Source organism: Ochotona curzoniae, unplaced genomic scaffold (assembly GCF_017591425.1).
Source record: "Ochotona curzoniae isolate NIBS_2020 unplaced genomic scaffold, NIBS_Ocur_1.0 scaffold_3208, whole genome shotgun sequence".
Classification (NCBI taxonomy): Eukaryota; Metazoa; Chordata; class Mammalia; order Lagomorpha; family Ochotonidae; genus Ochotona; species Ochotona curzoniae.
This window is the reverse complement of record NW_024467106.1, coordinates 44,329,049-44,348,501: the sequence shown is the minus strand read 5'-3', so window position 1 is coordinate 44,348,501 and position 19,453 is coordinate 44,329,049. Positions and strand designations below refer to the sequence as shown.

The following is a 19,453-nucleotide window of genomic DNA, read 5'->3' as shown; positions in this document are numbered from 1 at the left end:
CTTTCAGTGTCTCTGCCTTTCCAATAAATTAATCTTTAAAAAGAAAAGTTTATTAAACTCATTGACAAGTAATTTGGAAGTATCCAATCAGGAAAAGACTGAAAGAAGCTTACAGCACTTTTGAAATATCATCAAACAACAATGTGTTACGGAAAATTCAGGGAAAAGAGACGGGGGCGGGGGGGTACAAAAAGTTTTTTAAAGAAATAATGAATGAAAAATTCACATATTTGGGTTGAAAAGTGGAAATGCAGACCAAGTTCCCAAAGTCTATAATTCACATTGTCTTTGATTGCCCAAGCTCAAAGAAGTTTGGAAGAACCAAGAGAAAAATGATTCATCACACTCCAAGCCTCCACGAGAACAGGAGCTCCCATAAGACTGTCAGTGGAGCATGTGTGACACTATATTGAAAATGTGGAAAGGACAAAGATCTTAACAAAGAATACTATGACAAATGAAGAGGGATGAAGACTCTCCCCAAGTGAAGTGGAGGGGATTCGTGGCCACTAGACCTGACCTATTAATGCCAATGAGAATTCTGCAACTTGAGATGAATGATTCTTACTGCTTGCTTTCAAGACTAGAATTACCTAATATTGTAATGATATTGCATAAATCACTTTGAACTGATAGAAAAGGGATTTTTAAAAAAGATTTACTTATTTTTTTATTACAAAGTCAGATATACAGAGAGGAGGAGAGACAGAGAGGAAGAGCTATCATCCGATGATTCACTCCCCAAGTGAACCTCAGCGGCTGGTGCTGTGCCATTCAGAAGCCGGGATCTAGGAACTTCTTCCAGGTTTCCCACGTGGGTGCAGGGTCCCAAAGCTTTGGGCTGTCCTCGACTGCTTTCCCAGGCCACAAGCAGGGAGCTGGATGGGAAGTAGAGCTGCCGGGATTAGAACCGGCGCCCATATGGGATCCTGGTGTGTTCAAGGCAAGGACTTTTAGCCACTAGGCCATGCCACCAGGCCCAGAAAAGGGATTTTTTTAAAAGTATATAAACTAATGATGGTAATGTCATATTGGAAATGCAATAAAAAGATATAAATTGTAATTACCAATAAACTAAAAAAAAGTGTGGGAAAATGACCTAAAAAGATACTGCATGCTAAGTTAAGTTGTTACCAGCCTGAAGTATAAAGTTGTAAGTATACAATTTTGTGAGAAAACCTAATGGTGAGCCCAAAGGAAAGATCTTAAGTAAGACAGATGAAAGAAATCAAAACATAGCACAAAAAGTCATCCAATCACAAAGAAAATTAGCAAGAGAGGAAGCGAGATCAAGGGAAATACAAAACAGCCATAATAAAACAAAATGGAAACAGCAAATTCTTACCTACTGATAATTATTTTAAATGTAAATATATTCAATTTATTGGTTAAAAAAAATAGAATGGCCAAAATAGATAAAAACAAACACACAAGGATACAAGATCCAGTTCCACTAGAGATTCATTTTGATTTAAATAGCCACAAAGACTGAAAATGAAGGGTTGAAGAAGATATTCTGTACAAATGAGGTACCAAATGAATCTATCAGAAATGTACACAACTATTAGCAGCAGAACACGTATTTTTCTCAGGTGAACACAAAACATTCTCTGTGTTAGAAGTTAGACTATAAAGCAGATCACAGCAAATTCCGATAGGATTAAAGTCACGAAGTATCTTTTATGACTATAGTATATGAAGCTAGTAATCATTAAAAGAAAGAAATAGGAAAAATTACAAATATGTAAAATTAAGCACCATGTTCCTGTGCAGCAAAGCAGGTCAAAGAAGAAATCAAAAGGGAGTCTGAAAGATCTGGAGGCCAATGAACATGGGAAGATGACGTAGCAAAACATGTGGGATGCAGTGAAAGCATTTTTTAGAGGGCAGAATTACAGCTATGAATGTCCATACGAGAAAAACTGTTCCAACAACATAAATTTATGCCTCAAAAACTAGAACACACTATGCCCGTGATTAGCAAAGGGAAAAATCAATAACTTTTCATTTAAAAAAGTATCCCCAATAAATATTAACAGACTGAATTCACTACTCCCTTAAATTTCCCACATTGATCAGGTGGGTTTTATCCTTGGGATGCAAGTATGATTTCAGCATGTATAAACCTGGTAAATGTGATATTCCTCTGTAACAAAATGGAGAATAAAAATCCTAATGTCTCTCAAATAGATACAGAATTTTTAAACAAAATTCAGCACTTTCATGTTGAAACATCAAGAAATTAAGTTTTGAAGGAATGTACCTCAACCCAATAACTGCCAATTATAAAAGCCTCAGAGCTCCCTGTTGCAGACACTTGGAATAACCAGCAAATGAAAGCTCTCTCAATCTCGCACCTTGCCCTACCTTTTTAAACAATTAAAATAAATCCTCGTTTTTTTGCAATGTGAAATAGTGCCCTCCTTCCCCAAAAAACAATTTAGAAATCAGGAATAGATGTAGTCAAGTAGTTGAAAAACCTGTCCATTGGAAAGTGTGAAGCATTGATGAAAGCATTCATATAGGAGGAAAGGTATGTTATGGATCAGGAAAATAAATATTTCTTCAAGTTTTGTGTTTCCCACAGTAATCTATAGCACAATAGGATTCTTATCCAACTTCCAGTGATATTTTTTCACAGCTCTAGAACAAGACTAGAATATGAAAAAATATTAGCTGAGTTAATAAAGCAGTTTTGATCAAGAGGAGCAGACTTGGACAAATCATATTTTCAGATTTGAAACTGTGTTATAAAACTGAAGTAGGTAGGACAGTGTGGTAGCAGAACAAAACAGGACATGTAAACTGATAGAATAGAGAGCTCAGAAATAAAACTATACATGCATGGTGCTCAGCTGATTTAGGACAGCCATCAAGAGTAAGTACCTAAAGGGACTAGAACAGCCTCCTCAATACATAGCGTTGGGAAACTGAATACCCACTTGGGAAACTGGGAGTTGAATCCTCTATTGTCACTATTCACAAAATCTAACTAAAAGTGGTTTTGCAAAAATCAGACCTGAAAAGCTTTTAAAAATACCTACAGTAAAATGTAGGAGAAATATCTTCTCAACCCTAGTGTTGACAATGTTGTTTTGGTTTGGTTTGGGTTTTGCATAGGAACCAAAATCACAAGGAATATATACTAAAAAAGTCAAACCATAAAGCCTAAACTCATCAGAGGAAATGACAAAAGTAGAAGGAAATATGAAATAGGAAACAATATTTGCGCTCCATATATGTGATAGTTCTTAAAATCCAGCATATAGGGGCTCATACTGTAGCAGAGTGGATAAAGCTGCCCCCTGTATTGCCAGCAGCCAGTATGGGCTCTGGTTCAAGTCCTAGATGCTACATTTACAATCCAGCTCCCTGCTAATGTGCCTAGGGAAACAGCAGAAGGTGACCCAAATGTTTGGGTACCTGCACTCATGTGGGAGATGTAGATGGAATTCCAGACTCCCGGATTCAGCCTGACCCACCCCTGACTGTTACAGCCATTTGGGGAGTGACAGAGGGAATGGAAACATCTCTCTTTGTCTTCTTCTTTCTCTGCAATTCCACCTTATAAATAAATAAATCTTTTCTTTTTCTAAATTCCAGGACATGTAAGAAACTCATACAATGGCAATAATCTGAATAAAACCTTAGAGAAAGACATCACTCGTGTTTTTTTCAAATGCCCAGCAGTGACATACAAAGTCACAAATCACCAGGAAAATGCAATGAAAGGAAAACCAAAACTCTCGTTTCTCAACCCAGAGAGTGACTAGAAAAGGACATAAGCAGACTCTTGGGAGTAATGGAAATCTTCTTTATTCTGATCTGGGTGTAGGTTAGCCAAGCTTGCTCAAGATTTTATTTGTAAGATGTCATGAAACACTATGATAAAGACTTATCTACATGTAAAAATAAATGTGACTTTTTAGTGGAAACAGTGAGATAATAGGATCAGATAAAAGCTTGCTGGCAGACTAAGCAATCAAATCAAAGTAATTACCTTGGAATAATACTTATGTTTAGGTAATTTCGTATGTGTATATTAAATTTCTTTGAATTTTGTACTTTTAAGTATGTTGGACTTGGAGAAAACATTCTCTCAATAGTTAACATCCACGGTTGGCATATTCACATCTCACATCATAGTGTCTGGGTGGAGTCCTGGCTTTGCTCAAGATGCCAGTTTCCTGGGAGGCTGCAATGATGGCTGGAGGGATTGGGTCCCTACCACACAAGTTGGAGAACTGGATTGGATTCTGGGCTAGCAGAATTTAGAAGTACCCCTCCTGTTTTCCTAGCAACTTCCTAATTGTTTTTCCCAAATTTTTACAATAGTATATTCCTCTCCTTAAAGTAACAAGCTTAACTTTCTGATAGAACAAAAGGATCATGACATGGCAAGTAGAAAAAAAATGAAAAAAGAGTAAATATAAACCAAAACAGAAATGGAAGTCCTATTATTATTCAAGAGTGTAACATGCTATATACAGCAATTAATTCGCAGTGAGTACATCCAGGCTTAATAACAAATAGATCTAACTCTTGACGTCAGATCAACTAAAGGGAATAGTGCTCTGGCATGGTTAAAGTAGCCCAGTGGCTGGAAGCCTCACTTGACCCGCCTATCAGCTTAGTGTATTAAGGGAAAGCTTTGGTTAACCTAGCAAGTTTGCTTAAATCATCATTTTAATAGAGCTTTTTCTCTTTCTTTCTTGTTTTCTTTTTCTTACTTTTTTTTATGCTGATGGTAAGTAAAAAGTATCCCATTACATTGTAAAATCAGAGTAATCTTAACAAAAACTGATTTCTTGTGTCCTCACATTGTTATGTCCTGACTGCTTTGTCCTCTTCATGACATCCCCATGAGCCTAAGTTCTTTCCAATATGTTGCAGGCTTTAGTGAAAGAGTTACAAAAAGATGTCCACATGACAAGGCGAAAAATCAGAGAGCTTAAAAAAATGCAGAGAAACAGGGTTACTTGTAAAACCTCAACCCATAAAGCCCAGACCTTGGCAGCTTCTATCCTGAACATTTCACGGTCAGATCTGGAAGAAATATTAGACACAGAAGACGAAGAGGTAAGATCCTTTAAGTATGTGTTAGTAAAGATCTCCTTGCTCACTGAGTTTAAATCCATATCTTGATTACAGACCTTAATATCTCATCTTTAAGATAATATTAGTGAAGGTAAGATTCACTAGTGAAGGTAAGTTGCCCATGAGTGGTGTATATTTAGTATTAACCAGTTCACAAAACCTTTAGAGAGAATTGTGTAATATGAAAGTAGGCTGATAGATACAAACTTCTGAATTGCTTGTTTTGTTATTCAGTCAGATTTCCTACCCTGTCTTCTCCATTTTCTTTAATTTGGTTAATGATATTATGTATCTAATAAGCAGTATTTTAATTAAGGTGGTTTGAATGGAGTTGGTTAACCATAGTCGCAGTTGATTAGAGATGTTTCCTTCTATGATGAGAGATTTTTTTTTTAAAGGTAAAGCTGTTGACTTCCCTAGCTAAATTTAAAGGTAGTATTGGTCAACATAGTTTTGAGAACATACTGATAGCTTTAAATTAGATGAAACTTCCTTGTATGAGTGAATTTATATGCACGTGTGTATGGTCTTGCTTAACATCATATGTCTTGGGGAACTGCATATTGTAATTATCACTATGAAATAACCATTAGAATCTTAGTGCACTCAGGTGTCACAGAAACTTCCGGAGGGTATCGCCTCTTGACTTCAGTCACAAATATCATAATTTTTGTTGTTTGGAAATATTAAAGAGGTGATGGTACTAGCATTGTTCCAATAAATAGCTTCTCAATTAATAAATAAAGCAATAGACTTAAACATTTGAATGAAACCATCTGCATCTTGTTCCCCTCCCCCATCAGCTTCTTTTTTTTTATTCCCTCCTCATAGGCTTCTAAAACATGCTTTGTAATTGAGCAGATGTAATTTGTAAAGGTTTTTTTTTTTTTGCTTCTTTTGTTTTTGGTTTTTTGTTTGATTTTGTTTTGTTGTTGTTGTTACTGTTTTGCACTGCTAAGAGAATTCTTTGCAAAGGCATCAAAGGAATCCTACAGAGATTATTTGTATCCTATGGATGCACAGGATAGTGAATTACCAGATTTTTATTTCAGTTCTTTTTTTCAATATCTGTGACTTGTTACCAAATTCTAAACTTTGAAATGTAAGAGCATTATCAAATACAACATCAGATATAAGACATATGGGAGGGACATATTGGAAGGGCTAGCATTGTGACATGGTGTTTTAAGCCATCAACAGCAAAGCCAACATCCCATATAGGTGCCAGTTCAAGTACTGGCTATTCTATTTCCACTCCAGCTCCTGGCTAATGGCCTAGGAAAAGCAGTCCCCTGCCACCTATGTGAGAGATCCAGAAGAAGCTCCTGGTTTTGGCCTGGTCCAGATCTGGACATTGCAGACATCTGGGAAATGAACCAGCAGATGGAAGATATCTGACTCTGATGTTCCCTCTGTATCTCTGGGTTTCAAAACAAATTTAATAAAAGCTATGTGGAAGATGACAGGACATCTGGAAAGTGTGTTTGCTAGCATAGTATGAATAGGGGGAAAAAGTGTCCCATTTGAGTTGGTAAACTTGGAAAAGTCCCATTTTAGAACATGAATTAGAAAAACTTTTCAGTAATCTCAAAGAGCAGTGCAGTCTGACACCAGTGAACAGCCCTGCAGGCTGTATTCACATACTCTTAGAAGGTGGCCCTCGTGGAAACAAAAGGACCATGGCATCCGTCAAGTGTTGTTCATAGGATCAGTACACCTTAATATCTTTAATTCTAGATCAGAATTTACTTAGACTGATCCATGCATCTTTCAGAAGTCTAAGGAATTGAAGGATTACTCAAGCAGAGCTCAGAGCACCTCATCAGAATACATGGTAAATTCATATCAAAAACTACATTAACCTGATCAGGTGTTTAGTGATTAACACACTCATATTCCACATCAGACTACCTGAGTTGAATTCCCAATCTCACTCTTACCTCCACTTCCTGTCAGTGCAGATACTTGGGAGCTCTCTGCCATCCACATGGGAGACCTGGGTCAAGTTTCCAGTTCCGGCCTTTGACCTTGCCCGGCATGGGCTACTCTGTGTATCACGGGACAAAACTTCTCTCTCTCTCTCTCTCTCAATCTCTCCTTCTCCTTGCCCTATGTGTGTTTCTGTCTTCCTCTCAAATAATTTTAAAAAAATTTAATAGACAATTTATGCATACATAGCATGATGTCTGACAAAGAGTAAATTTCAATAAATGTTAGTTTTCAAGTGATTCCTTTTTTGAAAATCTGATTTTTTGGTCAACCAAGATATGATTTTAAGTGTCTCTGCTGCATATGTGAGTATATTATGATTTCACAAGTATTTCATCTTGTTAGTTGATAGATAAAAATAATCAGTGACTTGTGCACTTGCACCTCTTTATTTTGGAGTGATCCTTGCCTGTATTTGGCATTTCACACCAATGTTTTTATTTTCTTCCTTTAGGAAATTGAAAAGACAAAGGTAGATGCTGAAAATGACAAGGAATGGCTGCTGTACATTCAGAAACTTCTTGAAGGAAAGGTATTTTTGTTGTTCTGCCTCATATATTAAAACTTGTTGGTAAAAAGTTCAAACCCTTATGATTTCACCAGAAGTCTAACTTTTTGTAAGCCCTTATTCGTTATTTAATTCTGATAGGTAAACAACAAAGTTAACCCTCTATTTGTACTTTTGGACTTAACAAATAAAACGCATGCCTTGGGAAACAGCCAACATGGGTCTTAGCAAATGCATTAATTAAATTATTGAGTCTACCTCTCTGCTAGCTAGACTGAAAAGGATCCATCCTCTCAGACCTCTTAGGAAAAGAGAGTCTTTATTATGTGTCTTTAAAGTTAGTAGTTGGTGTGGACACCTGCGGAGTTCATGGGTTTCAGTGACCTTTTGCTATGGACCTGTTTCCAGTCAATTCATGTTTTCCTCTCAGCCAGACAGCTGTTTATTACTGTGTCTTCCCGCATTCTCTACAATATTTTCTACTGAGACCTCGAGCAGCTTGTTAGTGGGAAGTAAATATTGATTTGGCATCCTGTCAATGCAGAAAGAATGAAAAAATTTCCACCAGAGGCCCCTCAAACATTTTCCTATCGACATTTTCTGGGCCGAGTGGAAAGCTGCATAGAGGATGACAAGGCCAAGACGAGTAGAAATCCCTGAGGGGTCTATTGAGACGGCTGCTGTGACCTGTGTGATACTTTTTCTTCCCTTTCAAGTATTTTTTTAATACACATGCAGTCTGCTGGGATGCGCCCCTCTTGTAAGTGATCAAGGGCAGTTTATTGGCAGGTGAGAGCCCTGCTTTGCTAGTCATAGCCAGCTTTTGTTTTGACATCACTGACAGCACGTAATGTATTCTAAAACTTTTTTCATTATAGTTCCTTTGGCTCAACCTAATTGTTTATTGCAAAAATGACCTGAAATGAGTAAAAGCTGAAACATACTTGTCAAAATAGCAAGAGAAAACGGTTCTGAGGTTTTTCAATTACTAAATGGTTCTGTGTGAAGAATACAAGTAGAAACCAGTAGCTACACACACACACACAAACACACACACCACATTCTGTGGGTTTTATGAAGTCAAGAATAAGTAAACAACGTACAACTATGCATATCCTTAACATCCGTCTTAGGTATTTTTGAAACATTACCCATTATTAGGTTCAGTACTGCTAGGTGACTGGCACTCTTTTGCCTGAAACTGTTTAAGTAAAGATGCACAGGTACTAGACAAAGCCTTTTACAGTTGAAACCTGCCTTTGAAAAGAGAAGCCATTTCTTAACTGTTGTGGCCCAGAGTCCCCATTCAGTGCCTGACACACCAAGGAAATCAGCGGTGGTTGTTAGGAGGATTTTCTTTAAAGCTTGAAAATTATGAGAATAAATTTTATAATTAACATTTTTATTTTAAAGTCTTCATTTTTATTTATGAGGATTAACTCTACAAATAAAACTTTATAAATATGACTTTATATTTTTAATTAGAAATCTTGTCAATTATGATAAGATTTATATTTATACATTTTATTAGATTTTTATTAAATCTATACTGATTCAGGACTTATTTTGTTTTCCTTTTTTTCGGTTCTCTTTGACCAACACATGTTGAGGTATATACATGTATTCTGTATTATCTGGATATATGCTTATTCTGTCCAGTTAGTGTAAAAAAAAAATTCAAGTGAAAATGGCATCTGACTGCTTAATACCACAGTTTGATATAGAGCCTTTTTGTGCCACTGAGCCTGGACTCTGGAATATAATTGCCTGGCAGTATTGATTTAATTGCCTAGGTTTATTTGTGGACTCCTAATTATTGACTGGAGGTAAATTTAATGGAGTAGCCATTATGAACACTAGGAAAGCGCTGCTGTTGCTGTTATACATAATGAACTGTGTCATGTGCCTTTACATCATTTTTCAAGCTAATTTTATTCCACTGTGACAGTATGATAACATTTAAAAAGTCAAAGACCTTTTATTTTTATTACTGCCATAGATGGTTTGCTGATGTCTTTGAATTTTGTGAGGGGAAAATATAGAGATTTCATTGGCTGCACTTGACTGTCACTTTGTAATTATACCCAAGGGAAAAATCTATAAAATAGAAAACATCTTTGTTTTTTCAAAGCCTACTTCTCTTTCACACTCAGTGATTATATTTGTCCTCACTTTCAGCAAAGGTTTTCTTTACCCATCAGTTTTGTTTTTGCTTTGTTTTGTTTTTAGAGTATGGTTTATACTTGTAAGATTGTGTGGGCAGAAATCCAAAATATATTCATTCACACATTTTGGTGACTTTATTGCTTATTGGTATTGTATGTGAGTTTGCACGATCTTCAAGTCCTAGTGCTTGCCTAAAAATACTGCTTAATTCAATATTGGTGCTTGGTTATTAACATACTTTGAAGATAAAATTGTAAGGAAACTTCTCTTTTGTCTTCCTTCTTTGTTGGGCATTGTGTGTAATATAATCTGGACATTCTCTGGGGTGAATCTAGCCCTGAAATATTTATTTGTGTTAAAGAATTGGGTAGCAGAATTGTTGCTATATTAAAAAAAAGTCTGCATTCCTTTGATGAAATTTTATATTGCTATGATATTTGCAACAAAATAAAATATTATTCTGCCATGTAGCATTGTGAGCCTGTATAATCATATAATTGTAACTGTTACTGTCAGCCAGAAGTATATGAGAGCTACCAGGTCTCGTGTTTTATCTCATACATTTGATACAGAATGCAAATGTATCACATTCGTCATTTTAATCAGAGCTATTGCAATTGATGATTTTGTATACTTGTTATTTATCTGAAATTCACCTTTGCTCTGACATATTTCTACTGATAAGACCCATACTAAAGGAAATATTTCTTATATCTGCTTCCTTTTTTTCCTGTGACATGGATACTTTTAATATGTTTGAGTGTTTTTATTAATTATGCTCTTCTCATAATTTTTTTTCTGAAACTTAAAATTTATGACAAAGGGAAACAAGCAACTTAGTGATTAGGGTTAAGAGAAACTCCTAAAATTAATTTGTCTGTTGTTCAGAGTAGGAAAAAAGAAAGAAGAAAATAAGTCTGGAATCAAACTGTAAGAGTTTGAGCTGCAAAGGGTTCAGAGGTGCATTAGAAATATATAACGTCAACATCTAGATTCATTGGAGACAAAAGAGAATAGGAGAAATAATGTGTCTGCATGAGGGACAAGGAAGCTCTAGATGTCTTCTGCCCTTAGAAAATCAGGAGCTGGTGTTGTGGTGCAGTAGATTAATCTGCAACTTGCGGCAACCATCTTATGTTGCAGCACTGATTTAGCCTTGGCTAATCAGCTTTCCAAGCAGGCTTCCTGCTGCAAGTACCTGGAGAAGCAACCCAAGATGGCACGGTAACAAGTTGGCCAATTCTACCCCAAAAATGAGTCAGCGGCAAACTCTCTGTTAGAAGTTTGAAAGTTTTTATTTAGTAGCCAACAGACTGTCCTGAACCACCACAGGTGAAAAAGGGAAGCAGCTGTTAGGGACTTTTAAGCTCACACTAGATGCAAAACTGTCGGATCAACTAAGCTAGTATTGGCATAGCGTGACAAAGGGGGAACTGTCAGGAATTCTTGTCTTCTCAAGGTTGGGTGCTCTTTCCTCCCAGGGTTATTAAAGACCTGTGTTTTGGCCTAGGCTGTCAGGGGAAAGTTTATTGGCTGAGTGCTAGTCTGAGAAAAGGGGAAAAGTTGACCACATGGAACCCAACTGTAGGCATCATTAGGAGAAATAATAATGCAGTTAATTATATCACTGTGTATGTCTAAACTTGAGCATCTCTGCATCTGGTGTGATCTCTCTGATTATCCTTGTATCATTTCTTAGAGGTCAGTTAGTCTAAGTATCATGTACTTTATCCAATGGGAAAGCATTTGTGTAGGACTAAGAGCTACATCCTGCTTGGTAGCAAGGAGCTGAAGCAAACAAGCAGGCAAGCATGGCTTACAGAAGCTAATTTGCAGCTGGCCACATTTTAAAGTAGGCAGTAGGTGTTTTTCTAATATTCTGATTCTGCATATGTGTCCATAACTGAACGCTTGTATCTCTGATTGTCCTGAGACTCATGTAGACTTAGAGGGCTTGACAAAACAGACACGGTTTTGAATTTTGGCTGTCATAGCACAAGTACTTTGGCTTTTGACATCCATGTGGAAGACCCAGGTGGAGTTCCAGACTCCTGGTTTTGGCCTGGCCCAGCCCTGGTCATTGAGGTCTTCTAGGGAGTAAACTAGTATATGGAAGATCTCTCTCTCTCTCCTGTCTTCCCTCCATTTCTTCCTCCCTCAATGTAACTCTACCTTTCAAATAAATAAGTAAATCTTATGAAATGAACATTGGAGACTGATGTGATTTACTTTTAGTGAGTGAACAGAGAGCAATAGTGACATCAGAGGGAGCTGTCAGAGGGCAGAAACCAAAGACAGATCAGTGTAATGTCATACACAGTGAAAAAGAGGAGGATACATTTAAGAGTTTCAGGCATCAGTAGAGAGAAGGCAGGTTTTAGGAAGCAGGTACTAAATAATAATTACATTCATATAGAAAATTTGCTGTGTAATGTTATTGAGCAATCAAGTTTTTCATTAACTCATCCCAGCATCATTTAGTTGTTCCCAGTGAAATCTAAACCAAATCTAACCATTTAAGAGTACATGTTTAGATTTCAACAACAAAAAAAGTAAAAGCCCAATGTAAAATGGATAAAGGGGAAAGGCCTTTGTTATAGAAGTAAACTGATTAAGGTACCTGCAACCCATGTCAGAGGACCTGAATTTGAGTCTCAGTTCCACTTAAATTCTGGCTTCCTGCCTGTGAATGCTCTGAGGCAACAACAGACGGCTTAAGATACTGGTTCTCTCCTTTCCAAGCAGGAGGCTTGGTTTGAGTTCCTAGCGCCTGGCTTCATTGTAACTCAGTTGCAGCCATAAGCATTTCGGAAATAAACCAGTCCTTGGCAGCTGGCTCTTTCTCTAAGCCTTTTACTGTCAGTCTGTGTGTCTCTTCTTGACCTCCTTTCCACTGTCTCTCTTTCTCCATTTCTTTTTCTCTTCCTCTCCAGTTAAATAATAAGAGACAAAAAACTTGAGTAGATATTTCTCTAAGAAGAAAACAGATAGCCAATGAGCACATAAAATATACACAAAATCATGAGCCATTAGGGAAGAAAAAATAAAAAACCAAAATGAAAAACTACCTAACGCCCCCTTGGATAGATATAATATAAAAGTCAATAATAAATATACGAAAGCATATATAGAAAGTAGAAACCTCATACCTTGCTGGTGGGGATGTAAAATGGTGTAGCAGTCTTTACAATTTGCAGTTCTTCAAGTTAGAGCTACTACATGATCTAACTGTCCAGCGTATAGAGAAATAAAGACATCTGTCTATACAAAAACTTGCACATGAATTCTCACAAAAGTATTACTGATAATAACACAAAGTGGAAACAACCTAAAGGTGCAGCTACCATTAGCTCGACAAGCATATTGTAGTATTGTATGTAATGCAATCTGTTGCAACCACAAAATGGAATGAAATGCTGGTATGCAGTACAAAATGTATGAATTATGTAAGTGTTACAGTAATGAAAAAAGCCAATCAAAAATGCTGCATACTTCATACTACTAGTCCATTCATGTGAAATTTCTAGTAGAGCATTCTTCTAAAGTCATAAAGAATATTAATGCTTTCTAAGGAGGCTGCAGGAAGATGAATGATTACAGGGGGAATAAAAATGTTCTGGAATTAGATGATGGTGATGGTAGCCTAATCTTAGCATGAGTATACTAAAAACCAATAAATGATACACTTTCAAATGGTAGATTTTATAGTATTTATTATATCTCCATTTAAAACAGTTCCTTGGTCTTGGACATATAAATATTGAAAGAGAAAAGAATGCATTTAAACATAATTAAAATTCTTAGTATTACTCTTGCTATGAGCCCACTATTATCAGTGATAGCTTTAAAATGAATTTGAATTTTTTCAATAACCCTAAATATGAGTAAGATAAATTATTTTGTTTCATGTCCAGTTAGGACATCTTTTATACTTAAATTGAACTTACCTACTCACTTACTTACACAAGAGGGAATCAAGCATTTATACCAATCCCTTTAAAAGACAATGTTATGCCCATCCTGATCATCAAAATTACAATTTGGATAATAAGCGTTTATATTTTTTCAGCTTTGATGACATATAATACAGTCTTTTGTATTTTGAACTTGATGAAAACAAAAGTAATATTTAATGTGAGAGAAAATTGAGCCCATACTGTGGAGTTCATTGAAAAACCCTTAATTGAATACTTCCTATTGTCAAGTGTCACTTCACATTTGAAAAAGGGCAGTGAACAAAAGAGAGAAAAGTAACTCACCCTCATGAAAATTTTACTTTTCTGGGTTAGAGCATAAGAAATAGTTACTGTACAGTTTACAGCCATACTGCCCTGAACACACCCAATCTCATCTGATCTCAGAAGCTAAGCAGGGTCAGACCTGGTTAGTACTTGGATGGGAGAAATAGTTACTATACAAAAACTAGTGACATTTACTAAATAATTGACTTGAGTAGAATCATATCTATATGTACAAATGTCATTTGCATACATGTGTATATACATATATAGTACAAGTAATATGCAGTCTTAGGCATAAAGTAGCTTTTTTTTTTACTAGGATCTGTAGAAAAATTTGTGTTTGTTGCCTTTCTTCTTTGTTGTTTGCTGAGCTATTTCTGTATTTCATTCAGTCCATTTCAGCCCCTTTTGTGTTGACCATTTCCAGGTATTGAAACTATTTGAAAAATCCGTGTTCTTTTTGTCTTCATTTGTGGAGATTTTTAAGTACAAATTTCACTGTGTTTTTTTTAGTTAGCTTTAAATGTTCCTGTTCCTATGACTAGCTTTGGATCTTGCACTGCTGAATTTACTTCTACAGTGTGCTTGCTGCAAAATATGCTTATCTTCAGCAAGTAGAAAATGCCTACACTAGGACAATGGGAAGGGTTTCTAAATCTCCCTGGCTTTTGAAAATAGAATCTACTACCAACCTAAAGGTTATCTCAAAGTTTCTCCTTTTAACTGTGAAGATGTTTACTCCACGATTTTTTCCCATGTTGCATCTATAGCATATTTGCTCACATACTTACATACTCTCAGATTTACCCTCACACACATAAAAACTCATACATTCAGTCACCCGCGTAGATTTACACTTTAGTGATAGCTGAAGTAGCAAGAGCTAAAATTCTCTATCCAAAATTTTGCTGGAATTTCCAACGCGGAAAAAAAAGCAGTTAACAAGGGCAGGGGTGGCTAAACAGAACAGCATCTGCCAGTATGTGTGAGGGCTGGATAGTAGGGCTGGATGGGTTGCACTAGGCTTCAATGCCCATTTACGGGTATGAGTGCTAAAAGGGATGTGGGACAGACTGAACAAGTCTGAAGTACATAGTGGCAACATGGGAACCAGGATAGGGGCAGCCCTGGTGGGGGTTATGGAAAGTTACCCTGACTAGGCTGCAGCTCCCACTGATTTGCATGAGGGCCGAGTATAAAGTGGGCAGGATCAGGCTGGACTACAACACCCATTGGTTCAAGTGGAAGATAGGGCTAGAAACTGAACTGACCCAACAATTGCAGTGACCAGCACATACATAAGCTGATTGGGGTGATGGACTGTGCCTGACCCTATACTGGCAAACACACACAAGAATCAGGTCTGGGAACATCTCAGATGAAGTTTCTCTGGGGATCCCTCCAACTGAACTGCTGATCTCAGAATCCAACCATGAAGAGACTATGTCAGCCAGTGGATTCTGAATAGGTTTCATTGTACTTTGAATGGTGAGATTGACAGGAATTCAGAACTGTTGAACTATCAAAACTGCTTCAACAGGACCCTCAGAGCATGCCCCACATTGGGGACCTGGGATGGGTGGGAGACTGGGTGGGGCTTCTCCCTTTGTTTCTTCCCTTACGCCAGATGCAATATATGGAAGCAATGGTCTTACCCACTTTCCTGTAACCCTTGGCCCTTTGTGCCCAAATCAACTACGTAAGATTATCAAAATAAAAAAAAATATTTTTAAAAAAAGCAATTAACAATTTTGTGCTACTTCTGTATTACTAGAAAAACAATGTGGTTAAAGTTAAAAAATATATTAAGTGAATTAGGTAAATTTATTTGTACTTATGTTTCTAGTTTTCCCTTGTATCTCTTATTTTCTCAACATTTTTAGTAGTTTTTTGAGGGTAAATTTATGATCATTTATATAAATAAACATATGGATAGATATACACTGTTGATTATTTAGCATTCAAATGTAATAAAGTACTGCAATTTAAGTGAACCTTGAAGGTCTTTTATGTGCTAAATGAAAAGGACAAATACTGTATGGTTCCCGTTATGTGCGACACGTAAAGTAGTTAAATTCAGAGCTAGAAGGTAGAACAGTGATTTGTAGAAAGTGGGAGGAAAGAAGATAGGAAGGAGGAAATCTATTTAATTGTTCCAGTTTGAGAGGATGCAAAAGCTCTGCAATTGAATGTGGTGATGACTACATAACATGAAAATACTAAGTGCCACTGAATACTAGGCTTAAAATTATTAAATGGCAAAATACATGTTTTTCAGACCTGGTACAATAGCCTAGTGACTGAGGTCCTCTCCTTGGATGTGCAGGATCCCATGTGGACACTGCTTTGTATCAAGGTTGCTCCATTTCTCATCTAGCTTCCTGCTTGTGGCCTGAAAGAGTGGTTGACAACAGCCCAAGGCTTTGGGACCCTGCACCTGTGCAGGAGACTCAGCGGAGACTCCCGGCCGCTGGCTTTGGATCAGCTCAGCAATGGCCATTGCGACTGCTTGCAGGGTGAACTAACAGATGAAAGATCTTTCGCTCTCTGTCTCTGCTCTCTCTGTAAATCTGACTTTCCAATAAAAATCAGTAAATCTTTTTTTTTAAATTAGGATTTACATATTTGACATAAAACATAATTTATTTTTATAGAAATTAAAGCAGGATTTATGGGAAATAAATAGGAACAATAGGACTATTCCTTTCTATTGTGATTTAATTGATTTAATGTGCAACATTATCTCATTCTAAAACATTGGGAAGCTATTATTAATGTAAGAGCCAAATTTCTGTAGCCAAACTTAGTATAGCCGCATTCTGCCTTCTGATAGATATGTTCCTTAAGGGAACAGTCAGGGAGCTTTTATCTCCTGTAATATGTTAAAGAAAGTAAAAAGTCAGTAAATTTTGCCCTAAAAAGTGTGGATTACCCAGAGGATCAGTGTAAAATGAATTATTCTCATTCTTAGCCCTCGAAACTCAGCCTGTAACCCCAATTTCTGGTAACATTCAAAGGAGATCAGCAAGAATATTTTTCATGTAGATTTAGAACAGGGTTTTGCTTTGCCCAGCAGATAACAGAATGGGATTTATCAAAGGAAGCAGTATGAATAGTAAAATCAAAATGCCACACTTTAAATCTTTGCATTGTAAAATATCTAAGCCAGCCAGTCTTCCAGAGCATGATCTGTGCCCTGTGGAATAATAGGAAAGCCAGGGAGTGCTGAAGAAGTCCATTCATTTCTAGCCACACGTACCTGAGACGCTTGCTCAGCTGCTCCCTGTATTGACCAAAACTGTCTCCCTGCAGTACGCTTGGAATAGCTTAGAGTCAAAAGACTTGGATTTGTGTCCTTTCTCACACTAGCAGATGAATCAGTTACCTCAAGGCAAAGAATTAATTTCCCATTGCCTCAATGATTTCCATTGCAAAGAAAAAAAGAAAAAAATTACCCACATCACAGGCATGTAATGAGAAGTGAAGCGATACATGTAAAAAATGCACTATTATCACCAAAGCGATTTTTCTTCCTTAAAATGGATACTGATAGTTGAAGCCAAAGGACAATATATGGAAAAACAATCTTGAGTATTCTAATAGTTTCCTAATGTCTAATGATAACTTTTTGTTTATTTTAAAAGTACTTCTGGTTGCCAGTCTTTGTATTAATCACCCTGGAAGAAATCAAGCCCATTGCCTGGCATGTAGTAGGTACATAATAAATGTTTGTTCCATGCCCTCAATGAATGTATACAATCCATCATTTGCATTTATGCATTTTCTGAAGTGAATTACATTTAAGTCAACATTTGGTGACAGTGATAAATGACAGACTGACTAACTCACCCCTCTCTTGGATTTTCGTAATTGCTTTATTTCACCTGCCTTTACAATTATGATGGCCTATGCCAGTTTGGGCTGCACTAACAGAATAGCACAGACTTGGTAGCTTAAGCAACACATGTTTTTGTTGTTGTTGTTGTTTCATTTTGTTTTTACAACTCTGGAGGCCTGGAGTTAAAGATCAAGGAACTGGCAGATCCAGAGCCTGGGGAATGCACCCATGTAGTTTGTACCATGAAGTCTTGTCGTCTTCTCTTGATATTTTTGGAGTGCAAAATCAAGGCACTGACATATGCAGAGCCTGGGGAGCATGCCATAGCTTGTATTATTGAAATCTTTTCGTCTTCTCTTGATATTCTCACAGAGCAGAGAGCAGAGAAAATGATAAAGCTCTCATATCTCTTAAGGATGTTGATCCATAATCCTCCAATTGCCACCTCCTAACACAATCACATTGGAGTTGGGCTTTCACCTATGGACTCTGGGGGAACAGACTCGTTGAGTCCATAACAAAATGATACCTGTTACATCTTTTCAGTATCAGTGAAGCTGTTTCTTTTCTGAAACAGAAAAGGTGGGATAAAGTGGGAATGTCAGGCTTTGGCTTCAGGCCAATGTCCACACAAGTGACAGTCCTTTCTGGGAAGGGGTGAGAATTCAAGGTGTGGTTTTTAAAGGTGAGGGTACAGCAGTAGCCTCTAATACTGTAGAACACTATGATCAGTTCAGCAAAAGTGAGTTGCTAAGGGTGGAAAATTGGGAAGGAGAAGACTGGTGCCAACTCCTTAGGATCCAGTGGATCCAGGGATTAGACCTGTTAACCAGGTAGTCATCCAGAGTACATCCGTGCACTCTCATAGGGGCTGCCAGCATTACTGCACAACGTCCCAGCCTGCATGTTATATCATTAAGAGCACATTTCAGTTAGTGCTGGCTTTTGCAAGTTTTCTGTGTTTTTGCAATCATAGATATTAGGCTCAGTTATTTCACTATTGTAGCTTTCAAGCCCCTACAATAATAATATATAATGAAATACATCTAAAGGAACACACAATTGGTGAGTGATAAATTTCAGATTCTGACAGTGATGTGTCAGTTCTAAAAGGCAAAAGTCTGTTAGTGTTTACATGTAAGAGAAGTTGAAAATCTGTATGAAAGCAGGAGAATTTCCTCCGGTGATGGAAATTAACCTTTTGCAACCAGGACAACTGGAAACTGTGGAAGACCTGCTCTTAAGTCTACATGTAGACCAAGTCAAATTCTTAGTTATTGTTCCAATGTCCCAGTTACATTTCCTTACCATGAGTTCTCACTGAATATCAAATATATATGCCAAGAGGTCATGCTCATGCAAGTCTACACTGACATAACCTCGATGTTGTATTATTTCTCCTTTTACACCCAAGAAAAGGTGCTCTGCATTTTGTAATTCCTGGTACATGCTGTAGAAGATGAGACTCAAGGCAGCATTAATTGTTGGGCTCGTTTCTAATCATGTAATATATAGTAAGAGGAGTTTTGCTGTTAGCCAGTCAAGTAACCAGTGAAGTACAGTTCCAAAATCCTGCTAGTAAAAGAGCCACTGTGTTTTCTCCCTTTCTGCAGG

The 19,453-nt window shown here is 37.1% G+C and overlaps 1 protein-coding gene across 2 annotated transcripts in view; it reads left to right on the top strand.

Moving 5' to 3' along the window:
• CNTLN (centlein) overlaps positions 1-19,453 on the top strand; it is a 244,813-nt gene that overhangs the window by 220,175 nt on the left and 5,185 nt on the right. For both annotated transcript variants that reach the window (XM_040962776.1, XM_040962775.1), the window contains 2 exons: positions 4,894-5,079; positions 7,541-7,618. In XM_040962776.1, the coding sequence (XP_040818710.1) occupies positions 4,894-5,079; positions 7,541-7,618 (264 nt within the window). The remainder of the gene's footprint in view (positions 1-4,893; positions 5,080-7,540; positions 7,619-19,453) is intronic.